Genomic DNA, 18602 nt, shown 5'->3' on the forward strand with positions numbered 1-18602 from the left:
TATCATTTTCCAGTCCATTTTAATCCAGGAGTAAACTTCGTAAACACACTTTTAAATCATTCATATTGTATTTAAAAACAAAAACAAACAAAAACACTGTTATTTGTAAAATAAAAAAAGGTCAGTGTTATATCTACAAAAAAAAACCTAAAAACTTTGTCAAACTTTTGGTATCGTAAAAAAATGTAATTTTTATAGTTGTTTAAATAACGTTTTCATCAATTTCAACTCACATCGATTTCTGCAAGGACGGATGGATTTATCTCCCGCCTCGGTGACGATAACGACGAAGCGGTGCTGGTTCGACTTGTGCTTCTGTTATACTGTATCAAAGATGGCGAACACGACCCGTTGGACGAATTTTGTGAGTTTTGCGAAGCAGACAGAGGAAGATTTAAACTTAATTTCAAATCGGCAAGAGGGCGGGTCAAGTCTGTAACACTACTTTCTAGATATTCCCCTGAGCAAGTGTCTGTTTCCGGTTCGGAATCACCGTTTAAGTTTATATCACCATTGTATTTCATTGCCATATTTGGGAGACTCCCATTAAGAGAGGGTTTACCGTTTGAATTTGGTTTCTTTTTCGCTGCAAAAGTTTTGTTGGTCCACTTCTGCACTGCCGATTTGATTGTTTTTGAACGACCATTTTCGTCGTCGCTATCAATCGGTCGGTCTGACGTCATTAAAAGTGACGTCATTAATTGTGACGGCATATTCCCTGAACTATTCTTTTTATTTTGATTCACATCAAATGAATCGTAGTATTTGTCACTTCCCACATGGTTTAAATCCGTATCAATCTTGTGTAGCTTTTCGTTTAGTTCCTTTATCTGATCTTGCAGGTATTCGTTTTTATTTTCGTCCACCTTTTTAGTTTTTCCGAAACTAAACAATCCACGTTTTGTACCAGATGGTTTCTCGATTTGTTTCTGGATCGTATCAACCTGAAATAAATAAACACACACCCAACGTAAGAAACATTCAAAATAAGAATCGCGTATTAAGAAATCGCCACAGCGTAATTTGTGGTCAAAACAGACGCTTAAATAAGTGAAGTGTTATGTGCTGTCTTTTTTAGGTTTAAATATTAGGCAAGCATATAAACTGTGTCCTTTCATACATGTGTAGTAGGTGTTTTGAAAATTAAGCAGATTTTACGAAAGAAGATTTTAACAGGATTTAGTTAAAAAGTTTTTGCATTCAAAGGCAAAAGTGCAACAAGATTGCCAAAATGCCTGAGACTTTGCGATTAATATATGTTGCAATTGCCAGCATATTCCATTCCAAGCAATTATCAATAGTTTCAGTTGCCAAAATATTTCAAAGAATGCAATTAACACTAGTTTCAGTTGCCAAAATGTTTGACATAATGCAGTGGCTGTTACGTGATGTTTATCTGCATTTGTGTGTGAACAGGGAGTGAATTTATGTCATTTTTTCAATATAATTTGAACAAAAAAAATCATTAATAAGACACATGACATTTTTGATTGGATAATCCGAAATCTATTGATACAATAACTTTGATACAATAAGATATTATCGAAAGATGTTTTTAGATTAGCTCATTATTTTAAAAATAGCAAAGAATGTTGATTTTACTTTTCAAAAGAATGGTTTTAAAAACTAGTGAAATATGGACTTTTCAAATTCCTCACCAACTTTGTATTGTTCACAGGAGCGGATCCAGGAGTTTGACGTAAAAGGGGCGTATCTCAGGGGCTTTATCTTTTGACTAACGGCCCTCCGCCCGAACCAAATTTTATTTTGTTTTAAGTGTTGGTAAGGATGGTTGGGGGAGTCCCCAAGAAAGTTTGAATAAGTTCGCACTTTTTTATATTGTTATATAGGGTAAATTTGGATAATATAAGGAGGGGCACGCCTCGGACGCCCCCCCCCCCCTGGATCCCCTTGTGGTAATAAAGTCGTATGTATCAAGAGTTAAAAAGACAAGGTTCTAAGTGACATTAGATAATGAAGCAGATAGAACATCTTCGCTTTGAACCCTCGAATTAAACCGTAAATTTCTATGTCGAGGGGGATTACTCAGTATTAACTGAAGATTCTGTTCAGTGAATTTTGTAACTTGACGAAAACCCGAGAAGCAGCTTAAATATGCCATTGTCGTTAATGCACGTATTACACCATTATCGTAAATTCACTTGGTCCTAAATGCACATATTATTATACCATTGTCGTAAATGCACTTAATATTAAAAAAAATCAAAATGCATGTATCATGCCATAACATCATCGTAAAAGTTTTGATTTTGACAGTTGTCGTAAATGCAGTTATTATCCCAGAACATCATCGTAAATTCACTGATTTTGACATTTCTTTTGGTAAATGCAGTTATCGAAAATGCATTTATATCATTGTAGTCTTATTATACCCTTGTCCAAATTCGTTGCCTAACACTTGTTTTAAGCCATTACTTGACGTCGCCGTACTATTGTGTACCTTAAGTTGTGTTGACATCCGGCGTTGTTTTAGGCGAGTGACGTCACTGGTCCGTTGGTCCTCTAACGTAAACTCGGGGAGGGTCTGGCGTTCAGGAGAATCTAAACTAATCCGGCCCTGCTTCTGTAAACACGGACATGAAAAGTGAAATGATTTCTTTGTTTAATTAACATCATAGTTTCTAATTTCTAACCCAGTTCTGACTTATCTGCCATTTCTCCCTGTTTTTTCAATATCCCATTTGTGTTTTCAGTCACAATTTTTATATGTAATTACACCCTCCATTCTAATGTTGACTAAGTTCATTAGATATAGTAAATATATAAATATATATTATTTCTTACAACAGTTGTTCATAAAATGATTCAAGTTAACTTGAACCACACCCCCAACAGCCTACCTTTTGTCTTTGCGCCTGTTTCTTCTCCAACTCGTGCTTCTGACGCAACATTTCCTCGAGCAGTTTCTGTTTCACCTGCTTTCGCTTCTCGCCCACCTCGTCATCGCGGTTGCTCGTGCACTCTGGAACAGACAACAGTTCTAGTTGATGCCATGGTAGCAATGAACAGTGCGATTAATAGTTTTAAACCACATTTAATATAGAAGGCTCGTCAATAATACTCGTGCATTCTTCATAGCAAACAACATTTAACACCAGAGTCCAAGCATAAAACCAGACGAAACTCACAAAATGTCTACTTGCATGTATGCTGATTTGATGTTAATCTAGTACATAGTTTTACATATGCTAAACAATAGTATATAATAATATTTACTTGATATTAGTACGGCCATATGTAAATTCAAATTTTGATACTCTTGCAATTGTACAATACATCACAAATTTAAAATTGCAATAAATTAGCAAAACTATAAAATTAAGATCGACATACCGGAACAAGATGGTAAAGTGCTGTCTGCTCCGTCGCTCACCCTGCTGGATTGCATATCGAGTGCCTCATTTAGACACGCATCCCAGCTCTCCATTTCCTCACGTGACTCAAATGATATGTGAAGTGACGTAAAGTTCTAAAAACCAATGGAATAAAGATTCGATAAAAATACAGAATTATATAAAGAACAAATAAAGCAGATGTATGTACAATGATTGCTTACCGACATAGTAAACAGTTTGGTTATGTCAATCTACCAACACTTTACATTCGTTTTCAAATTTCCTTGTCTTTACCTTATCGCCACAACGTTTTCTTAACTTCAACAGAACAATTTAAATTTACATGTGTATGTGTGTGCTTTATATTTCTTAATACGCTGCCTATTTATTTTTCTATATAAATTTTACAAATTTAACCAGCATTCGCCGTCTGACAATACAATAATTGTAAAACGAAGTAGTTTAATTTGGTAATTGTATGGTGTGTATAACTTGAGCATTTACCTCGTGCGAGAGCTGCAGAACGAACCGTTTTCCACGAAACTTGTCCACAAGGCTCGTCACTGTGTAACCATGGAGATTCAACACGTCAACTGTCACGTTGTCGTCTGCTGTCAGGTAGCAGAACAACGTCCCCTCGTGCAGCACAAACCAGTATCTGAAACACGTGAATGTCACGTGATCAGGTGATAACACAATCGGAACCTCTTCGGCTAATTCTTTGAAAATCAAGCGTGACGATTGAATAATATCCTCAAAAAGGCGTTAATTGCATGTCACATCGTAAAATGATTTTGCTTAATGGTAAGCAACAAAATGAACAATGCTCCTGAATGGCATTGGAAGTACAGTCAACGAGTCAGTAATACCCTTTCTCATTCATAAGAGGTTCGATCGTGATAAATCTAACGCATAGCATCTTCACTCTGGTGAACCCGAATGGTAAAACCGTGTTGGTATCCTTACAGTACATTAAAACAATCTATAAGAAAAGCACTAAAACACGTTTAATGTATAACATATCACAAGCATCTTTTTTCAATATTTTCCAAAATTGCGAAATTCGTTTATCAATACCGTAAAAATGCAGAAGAATATGTAAATTTGACCGGATTTTTACCCGCATTGCAGTTTTACATTATTTATTGCCTTTGTACACGAAATGCACTCATATAATATTTCAGACATGAGAAAATGAATGAAATCACGAAAATAAAATTAACATTTGATACCAAAGCAATAAAACAGATATAAACATTTGTAACTATTTATGACTGAAAATAAAACTCTTGTTAAATAATAATAAACATAAAACAAATCATTGAACCCAAGGTGTGCCGTTCAAATTTATTACATTTTTACACCAAATTGTTATTCCTGTTTCACATCACCTATTACATCATTATTTTCATCATCAATTTCAGTTTCGTTACCCTGAACAGGTGTTTTCACTTAGGTGTTATCATCGCCGAACAGAACTTTCGTTTCAACGGGATCTGCTAATAGATTGCTCTTGTTAACTGCAGATAGTGATAACAGGATAAGGAGGATTTGGCTTCGCAGTTTATTTCCTGAACATTTCCAATAAGCAAACTTGTAATTTTGTAAATTGTTCTGTTATTGAATAGCGATTTTTAGTGCAAATAAGATCGTGCATTTTCATTGTTTATCGTTTAATTTGTGAGAGGGATTGTTTCACGTGCTTTCGCGTATTTTCTAAAATAATTGAAATATCGCACGTGGTTTTCGTGTAAAAAAAGGTTTAGCAATATGGGCATAAGATAATGAGGGATTCTTGTACGCAGATTTCAGCGCATGCTCGCATCCGGGAGAGCCCGGACCGGCTCGTGTCGCGGGCCGAATGTCAAAAATATTTTTACATGTAATCTATAAGAAATCGTTCTCATATTGTAACTTAAATATGTCCTTTGAAATAATAGACTTATTAAACCATTGCAAATTTGAAAAGCAGTTCACGTTTTTAAGCATATCACTACAGCTTTATTAGAGAAGAGAACCGGTTCGTTGGCAGTGTGTGTATACCACGTGATAAATTGCGTCATAAATGCTACGTCGGAAGGCAATATTTTGATTTGGTAAAGGACTTTAAACAATAATAACTTCACTATTTCTTCACCATTTTAAATGAAACATAGCGCAGTCTACGCCGCTTACGGAGCCCCACCTTCGGTCTTTTACCAGAATTTGCTTGCGAGTTTAGTTTCTTAAAACACTTCGACAAACCTTTTCACAATATGGCCGTCTGACGGAGCACTGTCAAAACATTATTTTGAAAACAGGTTTGTCGAAGTGTTTGATGAAACTAATGACTTCATCAAATTTCGGAATTAAAACAAATGCGTGGCTCTTTAAGAGGCATAGACTGTCCTTTGTCTCATTTAAAATGGTGTTGTAAAAGAAAATTTATCTTTGATTTAAGTCTTCATTTTAAGCAAATTTTTGCCTTAGCATTTATGACGTCATTTATCACGTGGTATACACACACTGGTAGGGCTTGATGGATCATCCTTTACAAATTACATGTAATCAATAAAAAAAAATAACTTCTGCATGCAACATTAATAAACGAACCTTTTTTATTTAGGAGAATCGACCAAAAGTTTATAAAATTCCGCCTGTGGCAAAGACAATGTAGTTTATTATATACTAAAATAAGATTGACGCGCCTTTATGACGCCATCAGCATACTGAAATGACGTAATCAGCGTAGTCATTACCTAATCCACTGCGCGCTGACGCTCTTTCGTTCCAAGTACCCGGCGATCGACTGCTTGTCCACCAATTCGCGCGCATCCACCTTCTTAACCACGAGCGGCTTGTGACGTTTACGTAAAGTTGACGGAGATTCTGGCGTTGACGTCGGCGACGTTGGTCTAATAGCGTCGACCTCATCGCGTTCCTCTGGAGGAGACATTTTTGCGGAGTGGACGTTAAATGACCTTGTCCTTCGAACGTCCCTACTCTGAAAGTACAAAAAAGACAGCATACTTACCAGATGACTACATGATCTTAACAAGAGCTTCATAAATATTTCCAAAACTACCACCGACGGCAAAAAGGCTAGAACAACGACTCGACGTTTTTTTTCGAATGGATGTTGCGTATATGTTACCGAAATAATCAGGCATCGGGCTTTCTAATTTGATAAAATAAAGTTTCCATCATACGACGCCAGATTGCTAAATGATCGTCTGCAGATATTAAAAATGTAGAGTAAGTATTAGACAAGTTATAGGTAAATAAGCACGCAGATAACCTCATCTTGACAACTGTATCAGCTGTTCACTTTTAAAATCAATGATGAATTACCAGGCGAATGTTTCAAGGTTTCTTTTTGATGTTTTTGTTTCTTTCTTTTCCTTTTTCTCTTTTTTTTTTGGGGGGGGGGAGGGGTGTGAAAAAAAGAGAAATATTTTATCAGTGAGTTTTAGAGCATACTAATGATGATTATGTTTCGTTGGACGTTTTCACATTCACATATTAGGTATAGAATTTGAGCTCGTCGTATTATAAATATAGAAAATAATTGTATGCTTCAATGCGTCCGCTGTGAGCATAATTTTTACATGTTGAAACATTTCACGATAGTGAAAATATTATCACATTTTCTCTCCAATGGAAATGTTTGGCGTACAATCGCTTGACAAAAACTTCAACCATAGCCCAGCCAAAAAATATGATTGCGGCCAATTTGCGAAACTTGTTAAAAGATGACCACTTTATAAACGTTTTTCTCTTTAAAAAGATATACAGTGGTAGAAAAACACTTCAGTCACAATCACCATAACATGGTATATTTCGCTCCAGCGCGTTCTAATATGATGATCAACTGCCAACATGCCTCGTTGCATTTCTATAAAACACATAAAGGGGATTAAACTTAGGGGGTCCGACCAACAGCATTTTAACCGAATTAAATACAGCTTAGGTTATGTATGATATGTTGAAAACATTCCTTTAAGAAATTTGTAAATATAAGTGTTATAAGAATCAATTCGTACATAAATTAAATTAAAATTCAAATGTTTACACTAATGGTATTTTTTTCGCATATCGAAAACATCTGATTGAATTTGGTTCACTCGCGAGTTACTGTACATTATATTAGAATAATGGTAGAAACCAGAATAGCACTAAACCTTCTTATATGATTAAGACATACCTGTTCATATAACATTTATTTAGGTTTCTGTTAAAGGTTAACATTCCATCTGATATTTATAACAAAATGAATGAGCAAATCATTTTCATGGAATTTGGAACCAGCAAACGATTAGTAGATCTATTTCCTCAATCGATGACAAAAAAGTCCAGTGGCCAAGGGCGAGAACTCCGCTTGGCGATGTATAGAAAACATGTTTGCACAGTTTGGTATCGAAGACCCTGCTCTTATACAAGAATTCGGAACTTGTCGCTCATTTACCATCGAAAAACAACCTCGGATGTGTATGGGCGCTTTACAATGTCAGAAATCTTAACAATTTAGCTACGCTGCAAGTAGATGTAATTTCAATTTAGCGCAGTTAAACGTAATTACTTTTGTCTTGGGAATCCTTATTATTTGTGCAATTATACACTTCGAGGGTAATCAATTTAAACTAAGATATACAAATAATAACACGTTAAAACACTACAATTAAGTAATATTATTCTTTAAATTTTAGGAACTTCTTCTACTGATGTACCGACATACATCCGAGGTTGTTTTCTATGGAAAATGGCCGAGGATTTCCGAAAGAGCGGTGATAGAACATGTCTTTGCACATTTTAGGATCCTAGACCTATTATACAAGAATCTAATTGATTGCATCACGCGACCTTAGGGGTGAATTAATGCTTTTCAAGATGGCCGCCAAAGGTTTCAAATGACAATATTTGTACAAACATGTTCCTGTACCTTGCACTTTATCTTATCTTTGTGTTTCTTGTTATCGTTTGCAGTATTTGAAAGACAACGTAATTATATTAATTTATTAGGCAAAATGAAAATACCACACTAGATACTGACCATGATGCGAGAGATGCCGATACGAAGGATAGAGTCACGTCTAAATGACATCTTTTCGGACACAAATTTATCCGAAACCACAATAAATAAACTGCATAAATCACAACTTCAGTTGAATACATAAGCACTGAAATGGGTTATATTAAACCAATGTATTTACATGTAACTCCGTATTATAATGCATTTAACCCGAACTAAATTATGCTATTTATAGATCCATGTGCGTTCAATAATTACAATAATTGTGTCGTGATCTACTTAGAGATAGCTCATACATCAAAAATTATGATACAGAAAAATATATTTTACAAAAGTTTGAAGTTTAAACATCCAAATTATTCCGCAACTCGTGAAAAAGGTCTAATGCACGAAGACAAATGTGTCATTTTTTATAATGGGATGACTCCCAGTGAAGTTTCATATACTAAAACGTTGAGTTCGGTTACATTATTGAAGTCCTTATGCTATTGTGCCATACATGGATAAAATACAGTATCTCGTAAATCCACTATTTATAATGTGGGTCCTCGAAAGTTAAGACAGGACACTTAAGCCCAATAAGAATAAGATATTTTATCTTCTATTTCAAGGACTACAGAATGTGGGCATCTTTCAGATTTCGTTCCAAAGTATCATTAGTTTGTAAAGGCATTGTTACCAAATTGCTCAATTTTATTATATCAATAGAAAATGGTGTAAATGGTACTAAATACTTAAGTATTTCAACAATCTTAGCTTTATTACATTGTTAGCTTTAAATGATGCCCTTGAAAGACGGTATCATGATGTGACAAAACGGTCTATACGCAAGTTTGACCCTAATGATCACTGTCATAGGAAAAACTCTAACAATTCAACGAACATAGCCGTGTGAATAACCTTAAACTAACATAAAAGAACGCTACAACCTCATTTGAACGACCAATAGTTTATACTTATTGATTTTACCCTTTTTTGTGAAACAAGTCATTACAACATTATATTAATCACTCTCGTTGGCACGATGTTACGCGAGAGTGTAGTCTTGTGTTGTGGGGGAAACCGGACTGCCCGGGGGAAAAACCCACTTGTCCGACTTGGTGACCACAAACCAAACTCATATGCGCCCAGGCCAATGGAAACTGTATGCATACATTTTGATTCCGTTTGTTTAGTACAGTATGAATTGTTAACAATATATGAATGGAATAACAATGTGTAAAATATCATATCATACATCAACAAAATACGCCGAGCTTGAATCCAATTACACCGTTCATCTGAAACAGGATGTTTTTGAGCGAAACTAAATTAAGAATTTCAATTTAAGAAAGCATTTTACACTTTCTGTGTAAACTGTGGAAACGCATAGATCGGAAGAATCCTTGTACCGTAATATCATTTGAGAAGTTTCAAGTTTGAGTCTAGGTTTTATTAGAATAATAATTATACAAATATTATTTGACCCGCATACGTTACCGTCCCGTTTGCATTCGGTAAACATCATAATTTGTTACAGTCGAACCCCGTTGGCTCGAACTCCCAGGGAACGATGGAAATACCTCGAGCCTCGTTAAGTTCAAGCCAAGCGGGAGTGTTTACATTTAGTCTATAAAGGAAAGCGGTCCTTTCTATCCAACTCGTGCCTACAAGTAAATCGAGCAAAGCGACTTCGAGCCAACGGGGTTCGACTGTAAGAGAGTTCTTCATTCGAAATCGAATGTATTACACTTATATCTTACCTCAATATTGCAACACATTAACTTAAATACTCTGATTTTTAATATGTAATATTTGACCCCTGCTGTAATGTGACATATGTAACAAGTCACCAATGTTAAGACTGCCAAATACTTGGCAAATCATCAGAGACAGATTTACATTAATTACACCAACAGTGCTGGAAACATGTCAAAAACAACTTGAAAGTGAATAATGATATTCTGGAATTTTAATGCTATAGTACATTGCTGTAACTGCGCAAAATTATGCAACTCGGTTTTGCAAGCAATATATATATACGTTCTTAGCTTAACTTGCTAGTATTTGTTATTACAATTATTGCAATTATTAGTATATGGAATAGTTTTATCAGAAAATAATGAGGTTTTAATTTTATAGTATGAAGTATTAGCATTATATAATGAAATCTAAGCTTTATACAATGACGTTCTATGCTTATATAATGAGGTTTTAGCTTATATAATGAGGTTTTAGCTTATATAATGAGGTTTTAGCTTATATAATGAGGTTTTCGCTTCATATAATAGCTTCAGTTTGCCTATATGAACAGAATTTATACCGTCTTAGTGCATATCGTGATAATTGAAAGTATCAGACATCTTATACGTTACAAATAATAAGTACATTACTCATTAGAACTGAATAATAAATAAGTTACAATTACAAAGCAAGTATGACTAACCAGCTAGAAATTTAATTCGGTCGTATTTATTTTAAACACAATACCCATACATATCTATTTACAAACTGTTTGCTCTGGATCTTTAAATATATGTACATATCATTCTCGGGGCGTGGGCATCTTAAAACATATCCGAATTACGATAACCTGGGGAAATTAGGTCTCTCAAATCAACTACGAGACCGGATAAACCGAGACCGGATAAACCGATATCAGACGCATTTAGGAGCAATTTTAGAGGAGTTCTGCAGCAGATTGTATCAAATTTGGGCACAGGTTATCTTGGACCAGTTTGCAGGATTTCATTGGTTAATAGCAATTATTTGATAAATATTGACCAATCAAAAACATTGTGGCAAATTTTGACCAAACCAAATAGTTATTCAGTTGTGTACAATTGGCTGCTGACAGTTATAAATGTACCGTTGGAAGCCATTGTAGACTCATTGTATTAAACTTGAAGCAAATGGGGACCAAGCATTGTTTTTGCATTTCGAACATAATTTATCAAAGTATTAAAACAACCATGAAGCACCGTTTGAGATGAGTATTCAAACTTGAAACTTGGTATATATGTTATATGCCCGACACAAAATGCATATGTTAAGTATGGTTAATAACTTTTGCAAAGATATGATGTTATATCCTTTATCGACTAAAAAACAGCAATTGCATCCCCTTTTATTAAGATGTTAAATACTTGTGACAAATGCAGTGTATAAAGCAGTGACACTTGACAGCTTTAGAAATACAATGTACAACAATTTTCACCATCAATAATCTGCCGAAATAAACCCCTGCCGCAACCACACACCCCAGTCCCCACCCCATACCCCACCAAAAGAAAAGTGCAATTCTGAAGCGGAGTCCGAATTCAGACTTAAGATCCTTCGGAAACACAAAGAACGTAAACAACATGACATTTCGTTAAGCCATTCCGTTTAATACGTAAATGATGTACGGACGTAATTACATCTATGATTATAACATTAAAATACAAGGAAAACACATTACCCAACGTTCTTATTATACCTTAATAATATCCCAAGACGTTTTTAACATGCTGAACTACAGTAAAATCCTTCCATTCCAACTGCTTTATCGCTTCCTCTAATTTAAATGCCAAACTAAAAAGATAAAAGTGGACTCTAAAACAAGATAATTTTTGAGAGCCGGAAATTTATCCGTCTACAAACAAGCTTTGGGTAGACACTGGTTGTATGGACTTTGGGGGTTAGATTTTCAAAAATATATTGCTACTCAACATATTTAAGGATTTGAGGATCATGACACCTTTAATATTGTGTCACATTTATTAACAATAGCGTCATACTTGCTCCATTTAAGGCTTATTTATATCATATTTTATTAGATAAGAAGCGTTTTGATTTAAAATTAATGGTAATAATCTGGTATATTGAGCAATGATACTTGGTTAATACGGATCTCAGATATGGACAGGTTGAAATGTAAAACTCTTATTGGCTATGCTTACAAGTTATACTACAATAACATGGTATCATAATTATATTATTTTGCTACACATTTCAGTGGCATAGCTTCCGCTAGGCCATAAGGCACATCCATTTGCCGCTACAAAAAAAAAAACGTTCAATTGATTTGAATAAACTACTCGAAAGTCATCATTTGTCTTCGAATTTCGCATCATTTGAAAGATACGCTTTCAAATAATTTCGCGGGGGGGGGGGGGCACGCCCCCGGACCCGTCTACTTTTGTGCCTGAACATCAAATTGGCTCTAGCTACGCCCCTGCATTTGAGTGAATTGGACTTCATCTAAAGTCAGTATTAAAAATAAACACAACGTAAAGGGGAAAACGGATTGCGATTTCCGACGTTTATACTGATTTCAGATTATTCAAGAAACGACTAAAGAACTGTACAGAACCGGGACCGCGGGAGCGGTTTTAGTCGTAAATTGAAATCCGTCATTGTTTTACTACACATTTGCGTATATAGAACTTAAGCCGACATTGGAAATGAACACAAAATTAAGGATAAACGATTCAGTCGAATCGAATTTTAAACGGGCCTCTTAGAGCTCCTGACTAGAAGCCCGGACCTCTTTGGTGTAAAATACAACAACTTTACGGTTGTTTAACTCACCCTATTTTGCCTGAGTCTCTTGGCCAAGACTGTCCACAAGGACTCTGTGGATCCATTATGAACCGTGTCACTAATCCGCCTCACTTTTGTCTTACGAAATGATATCATATTTATTTACATAAAATTTTGTTCAGCCATTGAAAGATCAACACGACTGTCATTCGTAATATGTTATGAGTCCAAAAACATGGAGTGTTTAAACATTTAGTTCGTTTGAAGTTTTCACGATGACCGCATGCAGCTCATTATCACACATGGCTGTTTACCATCAGAGATAGTGTACGTGGTTGTTGAGATTTTGTTTTCGTCCTTTTCTCGGTCATCATAAAATCGACTTATTATAACGACAGTTACTTCTTACGAAAACACACACGCACATTTACAGTAAGAACTGTTATATTTGGTTTCTGTTTAATTCGACTGAACTTAGAACTATTTTACCAATCCTGTGTACATTGGTCAGAAATTGGATCAAAGAGAGCAATATTTAATTAGCATGTAGAGAGCTGACTTTTCTTTGTTTTCTGTTCAACTCAAAACAAATAATTATCACTAAATGTACATGCATATGTTTTCAGGCTTATCAGCAAAATGCTGAATGATCAGACTGATGCAGATTGGTCATCAACACTAAGTGTATATACACACGTTATCAGGCACCAGTTCCAGGCAATTAGGGTGATGCTTGCCAGTCCCTACTTCGGTACTTAAAGTCACATTCCAACATACAACCGTCCATCTGGGTCCAAAAAACTCCCATAAACACATTCACTCTACAGATAATGTTTTATTTCTTAATGGTATTCCGGATATACTTTCTATAATTCATTAAGAACTTGTACATTAATTGTTTTTGGAAGTTCGTTTTCATACTTATCATAATCCAATTCTAAAGATTATAACTTTATGTGTAGGAATGTTCGAAATCAATTGTCTAAAAAACTCCCAAAAACTCATTCGCTCCACAGAAAATGTTTATTTCATGGTATTCCGGATTTATTTTCTATTATTCATTAAGAACGTGTACATTAATGGCATTTGGAAGTTAGTTTCCATAATTATCATAATCCAATCCTAAAGATTATAATTAAATGGTGTAGGAATTTTCAAAATATTGGCAGTTAAATGAACACATAACAAAAAAAAAATGCTGATCAGAATTTGAATAAAACACTAGAAGTCAGTATTCCATTTTAAAAACGTTATAATAATGATTTAAAGCATATAATAGATGAATGCTCTATTTAAGTATTATATTTTTTAGACTTAGTCCAAAATACAATAATTTTTGTTTGACTTGAATAACTGAATAGAAAATCTGTATGGTCATAACGAACATTAATTCAAAACAAAAAGAATGGACTAATTCATAAACAGATTACGGCTTCTAAAGTGCTTAACCTGGCGCTTTCTGTAAATGGTAATCCTTTAAATTGGCAAAATAAATAGGAACCCTATCCTTGATTTAGACTCGTACAATTTCATCAATGTATGATTTTGAAATAACATTGAGTTCATAATTACATTTCTTTTTATCTTAATCGCTCGCTATATTAACCTCAAACATCATAATTATCATTACTCGATTTAAGGGTATTTACAGTTTATGTCTCAGTTTATTTGATATCTACAGGAAAAACTCATCGATAGCTTAAAGTTTCTTTTACTTTTAATACCAAAACCTATTTAATAAATTCTTTTATGTTATGTCAATTTTGCAACCTGGAAATTTGCCACTCAGAGCTTGAAATGAAGGTTTAATTTCAAAGACGACTGAACGTCATTGCAAACTCATTAGGCCAAGAAAAACATATAATTATGTGGTTCATGTAAACATAACCAAAAAAAGACATGTGTTGTTGTTGTCAGTGTTGTTGTTGCTGCTGTTGTCTTTGTTATTTTGGTTGTTGTTTAAAAGAAAACCAACATTGCATCTTTGTGAAGTCCATATTCCTTCATTTAGCTGTTACATTACCAAAAATTAGACATGTGTTGTTGTTTAAATGCCAATAAGAAAACGTTAACTTGGTCGATTGTAGGGGGAGGGGGCGCCCCCTCCCCCTGCCCCATGACCCGCTAGTGGGCCCAGTTCCCTTAAACATATAAGGCCTAATCTTGGAACAGAAAGGTTATAAGAACCACACTATTTTATTGGCCATATAGCTATTTTTCTTGAATCTATATCTCTCTCTCTCAATTGAGTATGTGTCATTTCATTCTTAATGGTAAATAAATCGTCACATTTCGTGTTACATTATGAATGAGAAAATTTATATAAACCGGTTGATGTATTCATTTTTTCTTCGTGAGAGGCATTTATTTCTTCATTTGAAAAGCGTATTTATCTCAGTCCAATTACCCTACATTTTTCAGTGTCAACATCATAAACTTCGCGCAATCCCATTAGCCTGCATTTATTATAAATCAAAACAATTAACCACATTTCTGAAGATGTTTTCTGGTAAACAAATGGTTTGTCTTGATATTTGATATTCTGTTCGGTGTATGTTTTTATTTTTTTCGAACAAGGATTGATCCATCTTACTGACCTATTAAAGCGTAGAATTTTGTTCTAACGTTGATGATGTTGTTTTTTTTTAATTTAATGATAGAACACTACTAGGAATCAGTATGATTTCCTTGTCCAAACTTAAACCCCCTATTGGAGGTAAGTGGAGATTTACAGTCCAGACCTAAACCCCCTATAAGGGGTGGGTGGGGATTTGCTCGTCCAAATCTAGAAACCCTATTGGAAAAGAGTAGAGATTTGCCTGGCCAAACCTAACCCCCTATTGAAGGTCAGTGGGGATTTGCCTATTGTATGTAAGATTTCCTTGTCCAGACTTAATCCCCCTATTGGAGGTGAGTGGGGATATGCTTGTTTAAACCTAACCCCCTTATTGGACTATTGGAGGTGAGTGTGGTCTAGTGAGAAAGGTGTTCGCCCAACATCCATGCAAGAATATGTTGGTTCGATCCCCCAGAAGGGGTAGTTTCACACGGCGTCTCAAAAATCAGTAAAACCATAGTTCAAGCCAGGAAACGAACTGGAGCGTATAAGTTTTCGTCTAATTCGAAGTTAAAAAACATAACAATGAAATGCACTGAACTGCCTTTCAATCCTCCTGAAAACAATGTCATCACACTCTACAACTCTCATACATAATGTCGAAACTTTACAAACTAACTAATTGACGTTTCACCCAAAATGTTTTAACGGGCCAACATGAACAAGGCTAACCAGTGCTGGCAGCCACCAACACCTCGTTAATCACAGGTAACTATGCACTGAGAGCATCTGAAACATTCGCTGCATTGACAATTAGAACCTGACAAATGGGCGCACACCCACTGCTTTTTCATTTCAGATATATATAAATGAGAACACTTTGTCACATTTTATATTTGTACAACTGCACTGGATGTTTCTTTTCGCAAAAATGAAACAATCATTATTTTTTTGCAAATCTTAATATCTGCATGTCTTATTTATTTATTTCTGAATGTCTAATGTTTGCATTATAATGTATGACGTTCTAATGATGTAGCTGATGACGATGTTGCTTATGATGATGACGATGATGATGATGTTGTTGTTGTATTTGTTTCCTCTGTTAGTTTAATGATGATGATTTTGGTGCTGCTGTTGTTGCTGCTGCTGTGCATACTTCTGCTGCTGCAGATGATGAGGACGGTCATCAAGATGATGATGATGATGATGATGATGATGATGATGATGATGATGATATAAAACTGAATTATGATGACAATAGACATAACCATAACGACAACAGATCAAGTCTTTCCATTCTAGATATTCAGTATAAATAGAAATATAAACTTACACATGCTGCCTTCCATGACGGATTTAACATCAGACGTCGCCGTAACGGCACACGTTCATGTGACGTCGACATAGACCGCCTACACCGCGGTTGTGGATGAAAGTCGTTTGGAGAGTCTGTGCTACCTAGAACGAACTGATCAAATAAGGAAGTCCCAGGAAAGCACGGGGTACGCTGCGTTAAACTAGCAGGCAATGTCTGGCTTTTCCTGTTGGTTTCCTCGTTTGGGGTGTTTGTTGTGTTCCAATGGTCCCCACTGGCCAATTGAACATTTGCACCAACAATGGAATAGTTCAGCAACGCCTCTGCAAGACTGGTCGAGCAAACCGCCCCTCCGCCGTGTTGGTGGTTACCCGGATATCCGGTCTGACCCGTACCGGAAGTTTGTGACCCAGGCGTCATACGGCCGCCCTCGGCTCGGGGCGAGTTGCCACCTGACCGAAATTGCTTTTTCTCATTTCCTCGAGGACTTCCCTTTTCCGGTGTACTGGACTTGCTCTTTCTTCCAAAGGGCAGCGGGAGAGACTTCAATTGCGCGTTTAGGTTAAGCAGAACCATTATTAAAGTATTTAATTTTAAATTATTAACTATCTTCTTAAGGTCTGTAGACCGCACATTGCGAAATTACGTAAAGCTCTCCCCTTTAAAAATGATTTCTATTAATAATAAATTGTATTTGATCTCTGTTATAATTCATCAATGCATCTTGATTCTATAACTCATCTTGCTGCGTACATCCAACATTTAAATCCCAACAAAATAAACTGACACTGACAATGTTTACCTAAAGCCAAGTGAATGTTTTGATATTTAATTTTATACTTATCCCTTCCAAAGTGTCAACTCTATTGAAACCAATGAATAGTGGTATAAACTTTGAAAAGCCATCCTCATTAAGTTTCAAGCGCATTTAACTTTTCACAATTTTCTCTCAACAACGATTCTGTTTCAGTTATGTAAATCCGAAATTTATGACTGTTTTGTCCATCTTCCATTCAAATCAGTATCATAAACAACTTTATCAACAATTAAGATATTATGCAAAACACTGCTTTATAATTGGAACACAAAACAGATAACGTAAAAAGTATCTATTGCAAAACATGGAACAATAAAGCTATCAGCCTGTTCATAAATATCTCCCTCTTTCGCATCCAAACGCAACAAGTAACTGCACTTTAATTGTCCACATTGTCTACTCAAACCACTTTAGATAGCTAAACTCTCCATGTGTACGTCACTTATATCACGCAACAAGCCTCCACAGCCCTCTTAAGTTTCCCGTCACGTAAGTCATTTTAACAGTGAGACATTTTTTTCGGTTAACTGGACAATTAATTAGTTGGATATAACCCATTAGCACAAAGCACGTGATTGCTATATCAAATATGCGTTGATAACCAGAAAAAAACTCCAAAGCTTTTAAATGAACACATAAAAAGGTTATCAAATTTGCATATAGATAAATAAACTAAAATAAAAGTATATCCAATTTTCGTTTTCTTCACAAATGATTCTGTCTTCAAAATTGATTTTATATCCTTTCTTAGATGTATCCACACTGTATTATAAGGCAGTTCGTCCAAAGTTTAACGAAAAATAACGATTCAAGAAACATACAGTAAGATAAACTTCAAATTTGTAAATAAATTCATTGTCTTCACCGTAATTGATAATACTCATCCATTTTATATTACTTTGCATTTTCTGCATTAATAAGGTATGATTCTCTTTCATGTCACATTGACGAATGGTGAGCCAAAATGCAAATTAAAAATCGTCACACTTCAATAAGTTATATTCCTATAAATGATTATTCACTTGTACACGTACATAATGTAT

At 35.2% G+C, this 18602-nt stretch overlaps 1 protein-coding gene across 4 annotated transcripts in view; it reads right to left on the reverse strand.

Moving 5' to 3' along the window:
• LOC128203048 (uncharacterized) overlaps nucleotides 1-18602 on the reverse strand; it is a 59594-nt gene that overhangs the window by 1532 nt on the left and 39460 nt on the right. For all 4 annotated transcript variants that reach the window (XM_052904298.1, XM_052904297.1, XM_052904299.1 and 1 more), the window contains 6 exons: nucleotides 6095-6339; nucleotides 3861-4014; nucleotides 3355-3490; nucleotides 2862-2983; nucleotides 2462-2584; nucleotides 234-944 (listed from right to left, as the gene is read on the reverse strand). In XM_052904298.1, the coding sequence (XP_052760258.1) occupies nucleotides 234-944; nucleotides 2462-2584; nucleotides 2862-2983; nucleotides 3355-3490; nucleotides 3861-4014; nucleotides 6095-6339 (1491 nt within the window). The remainder of the gene's footprint in view (nucleotides 1-233; nucleotides 945-2461; nucleotides 2585-2861; nucleotides 2984-3354; nucleotides 3491-3860; nucleotides 4015-6094; nucleotides 6340-18602) is intronic.

Source organism: Mya arenaria, chromosome 9, assembly GCF_026914265.1.
Source record: "Mya arenaria isolate MELC-2E11 chromosome 9, ASM2691426v1".
Classification (NCBI taxonomy): domain Eukaryota; kingdom Metazoa; phylum Mollusca; class Bivalvia; order Myida; family Myidae; genus Mya; species Mya arenaria.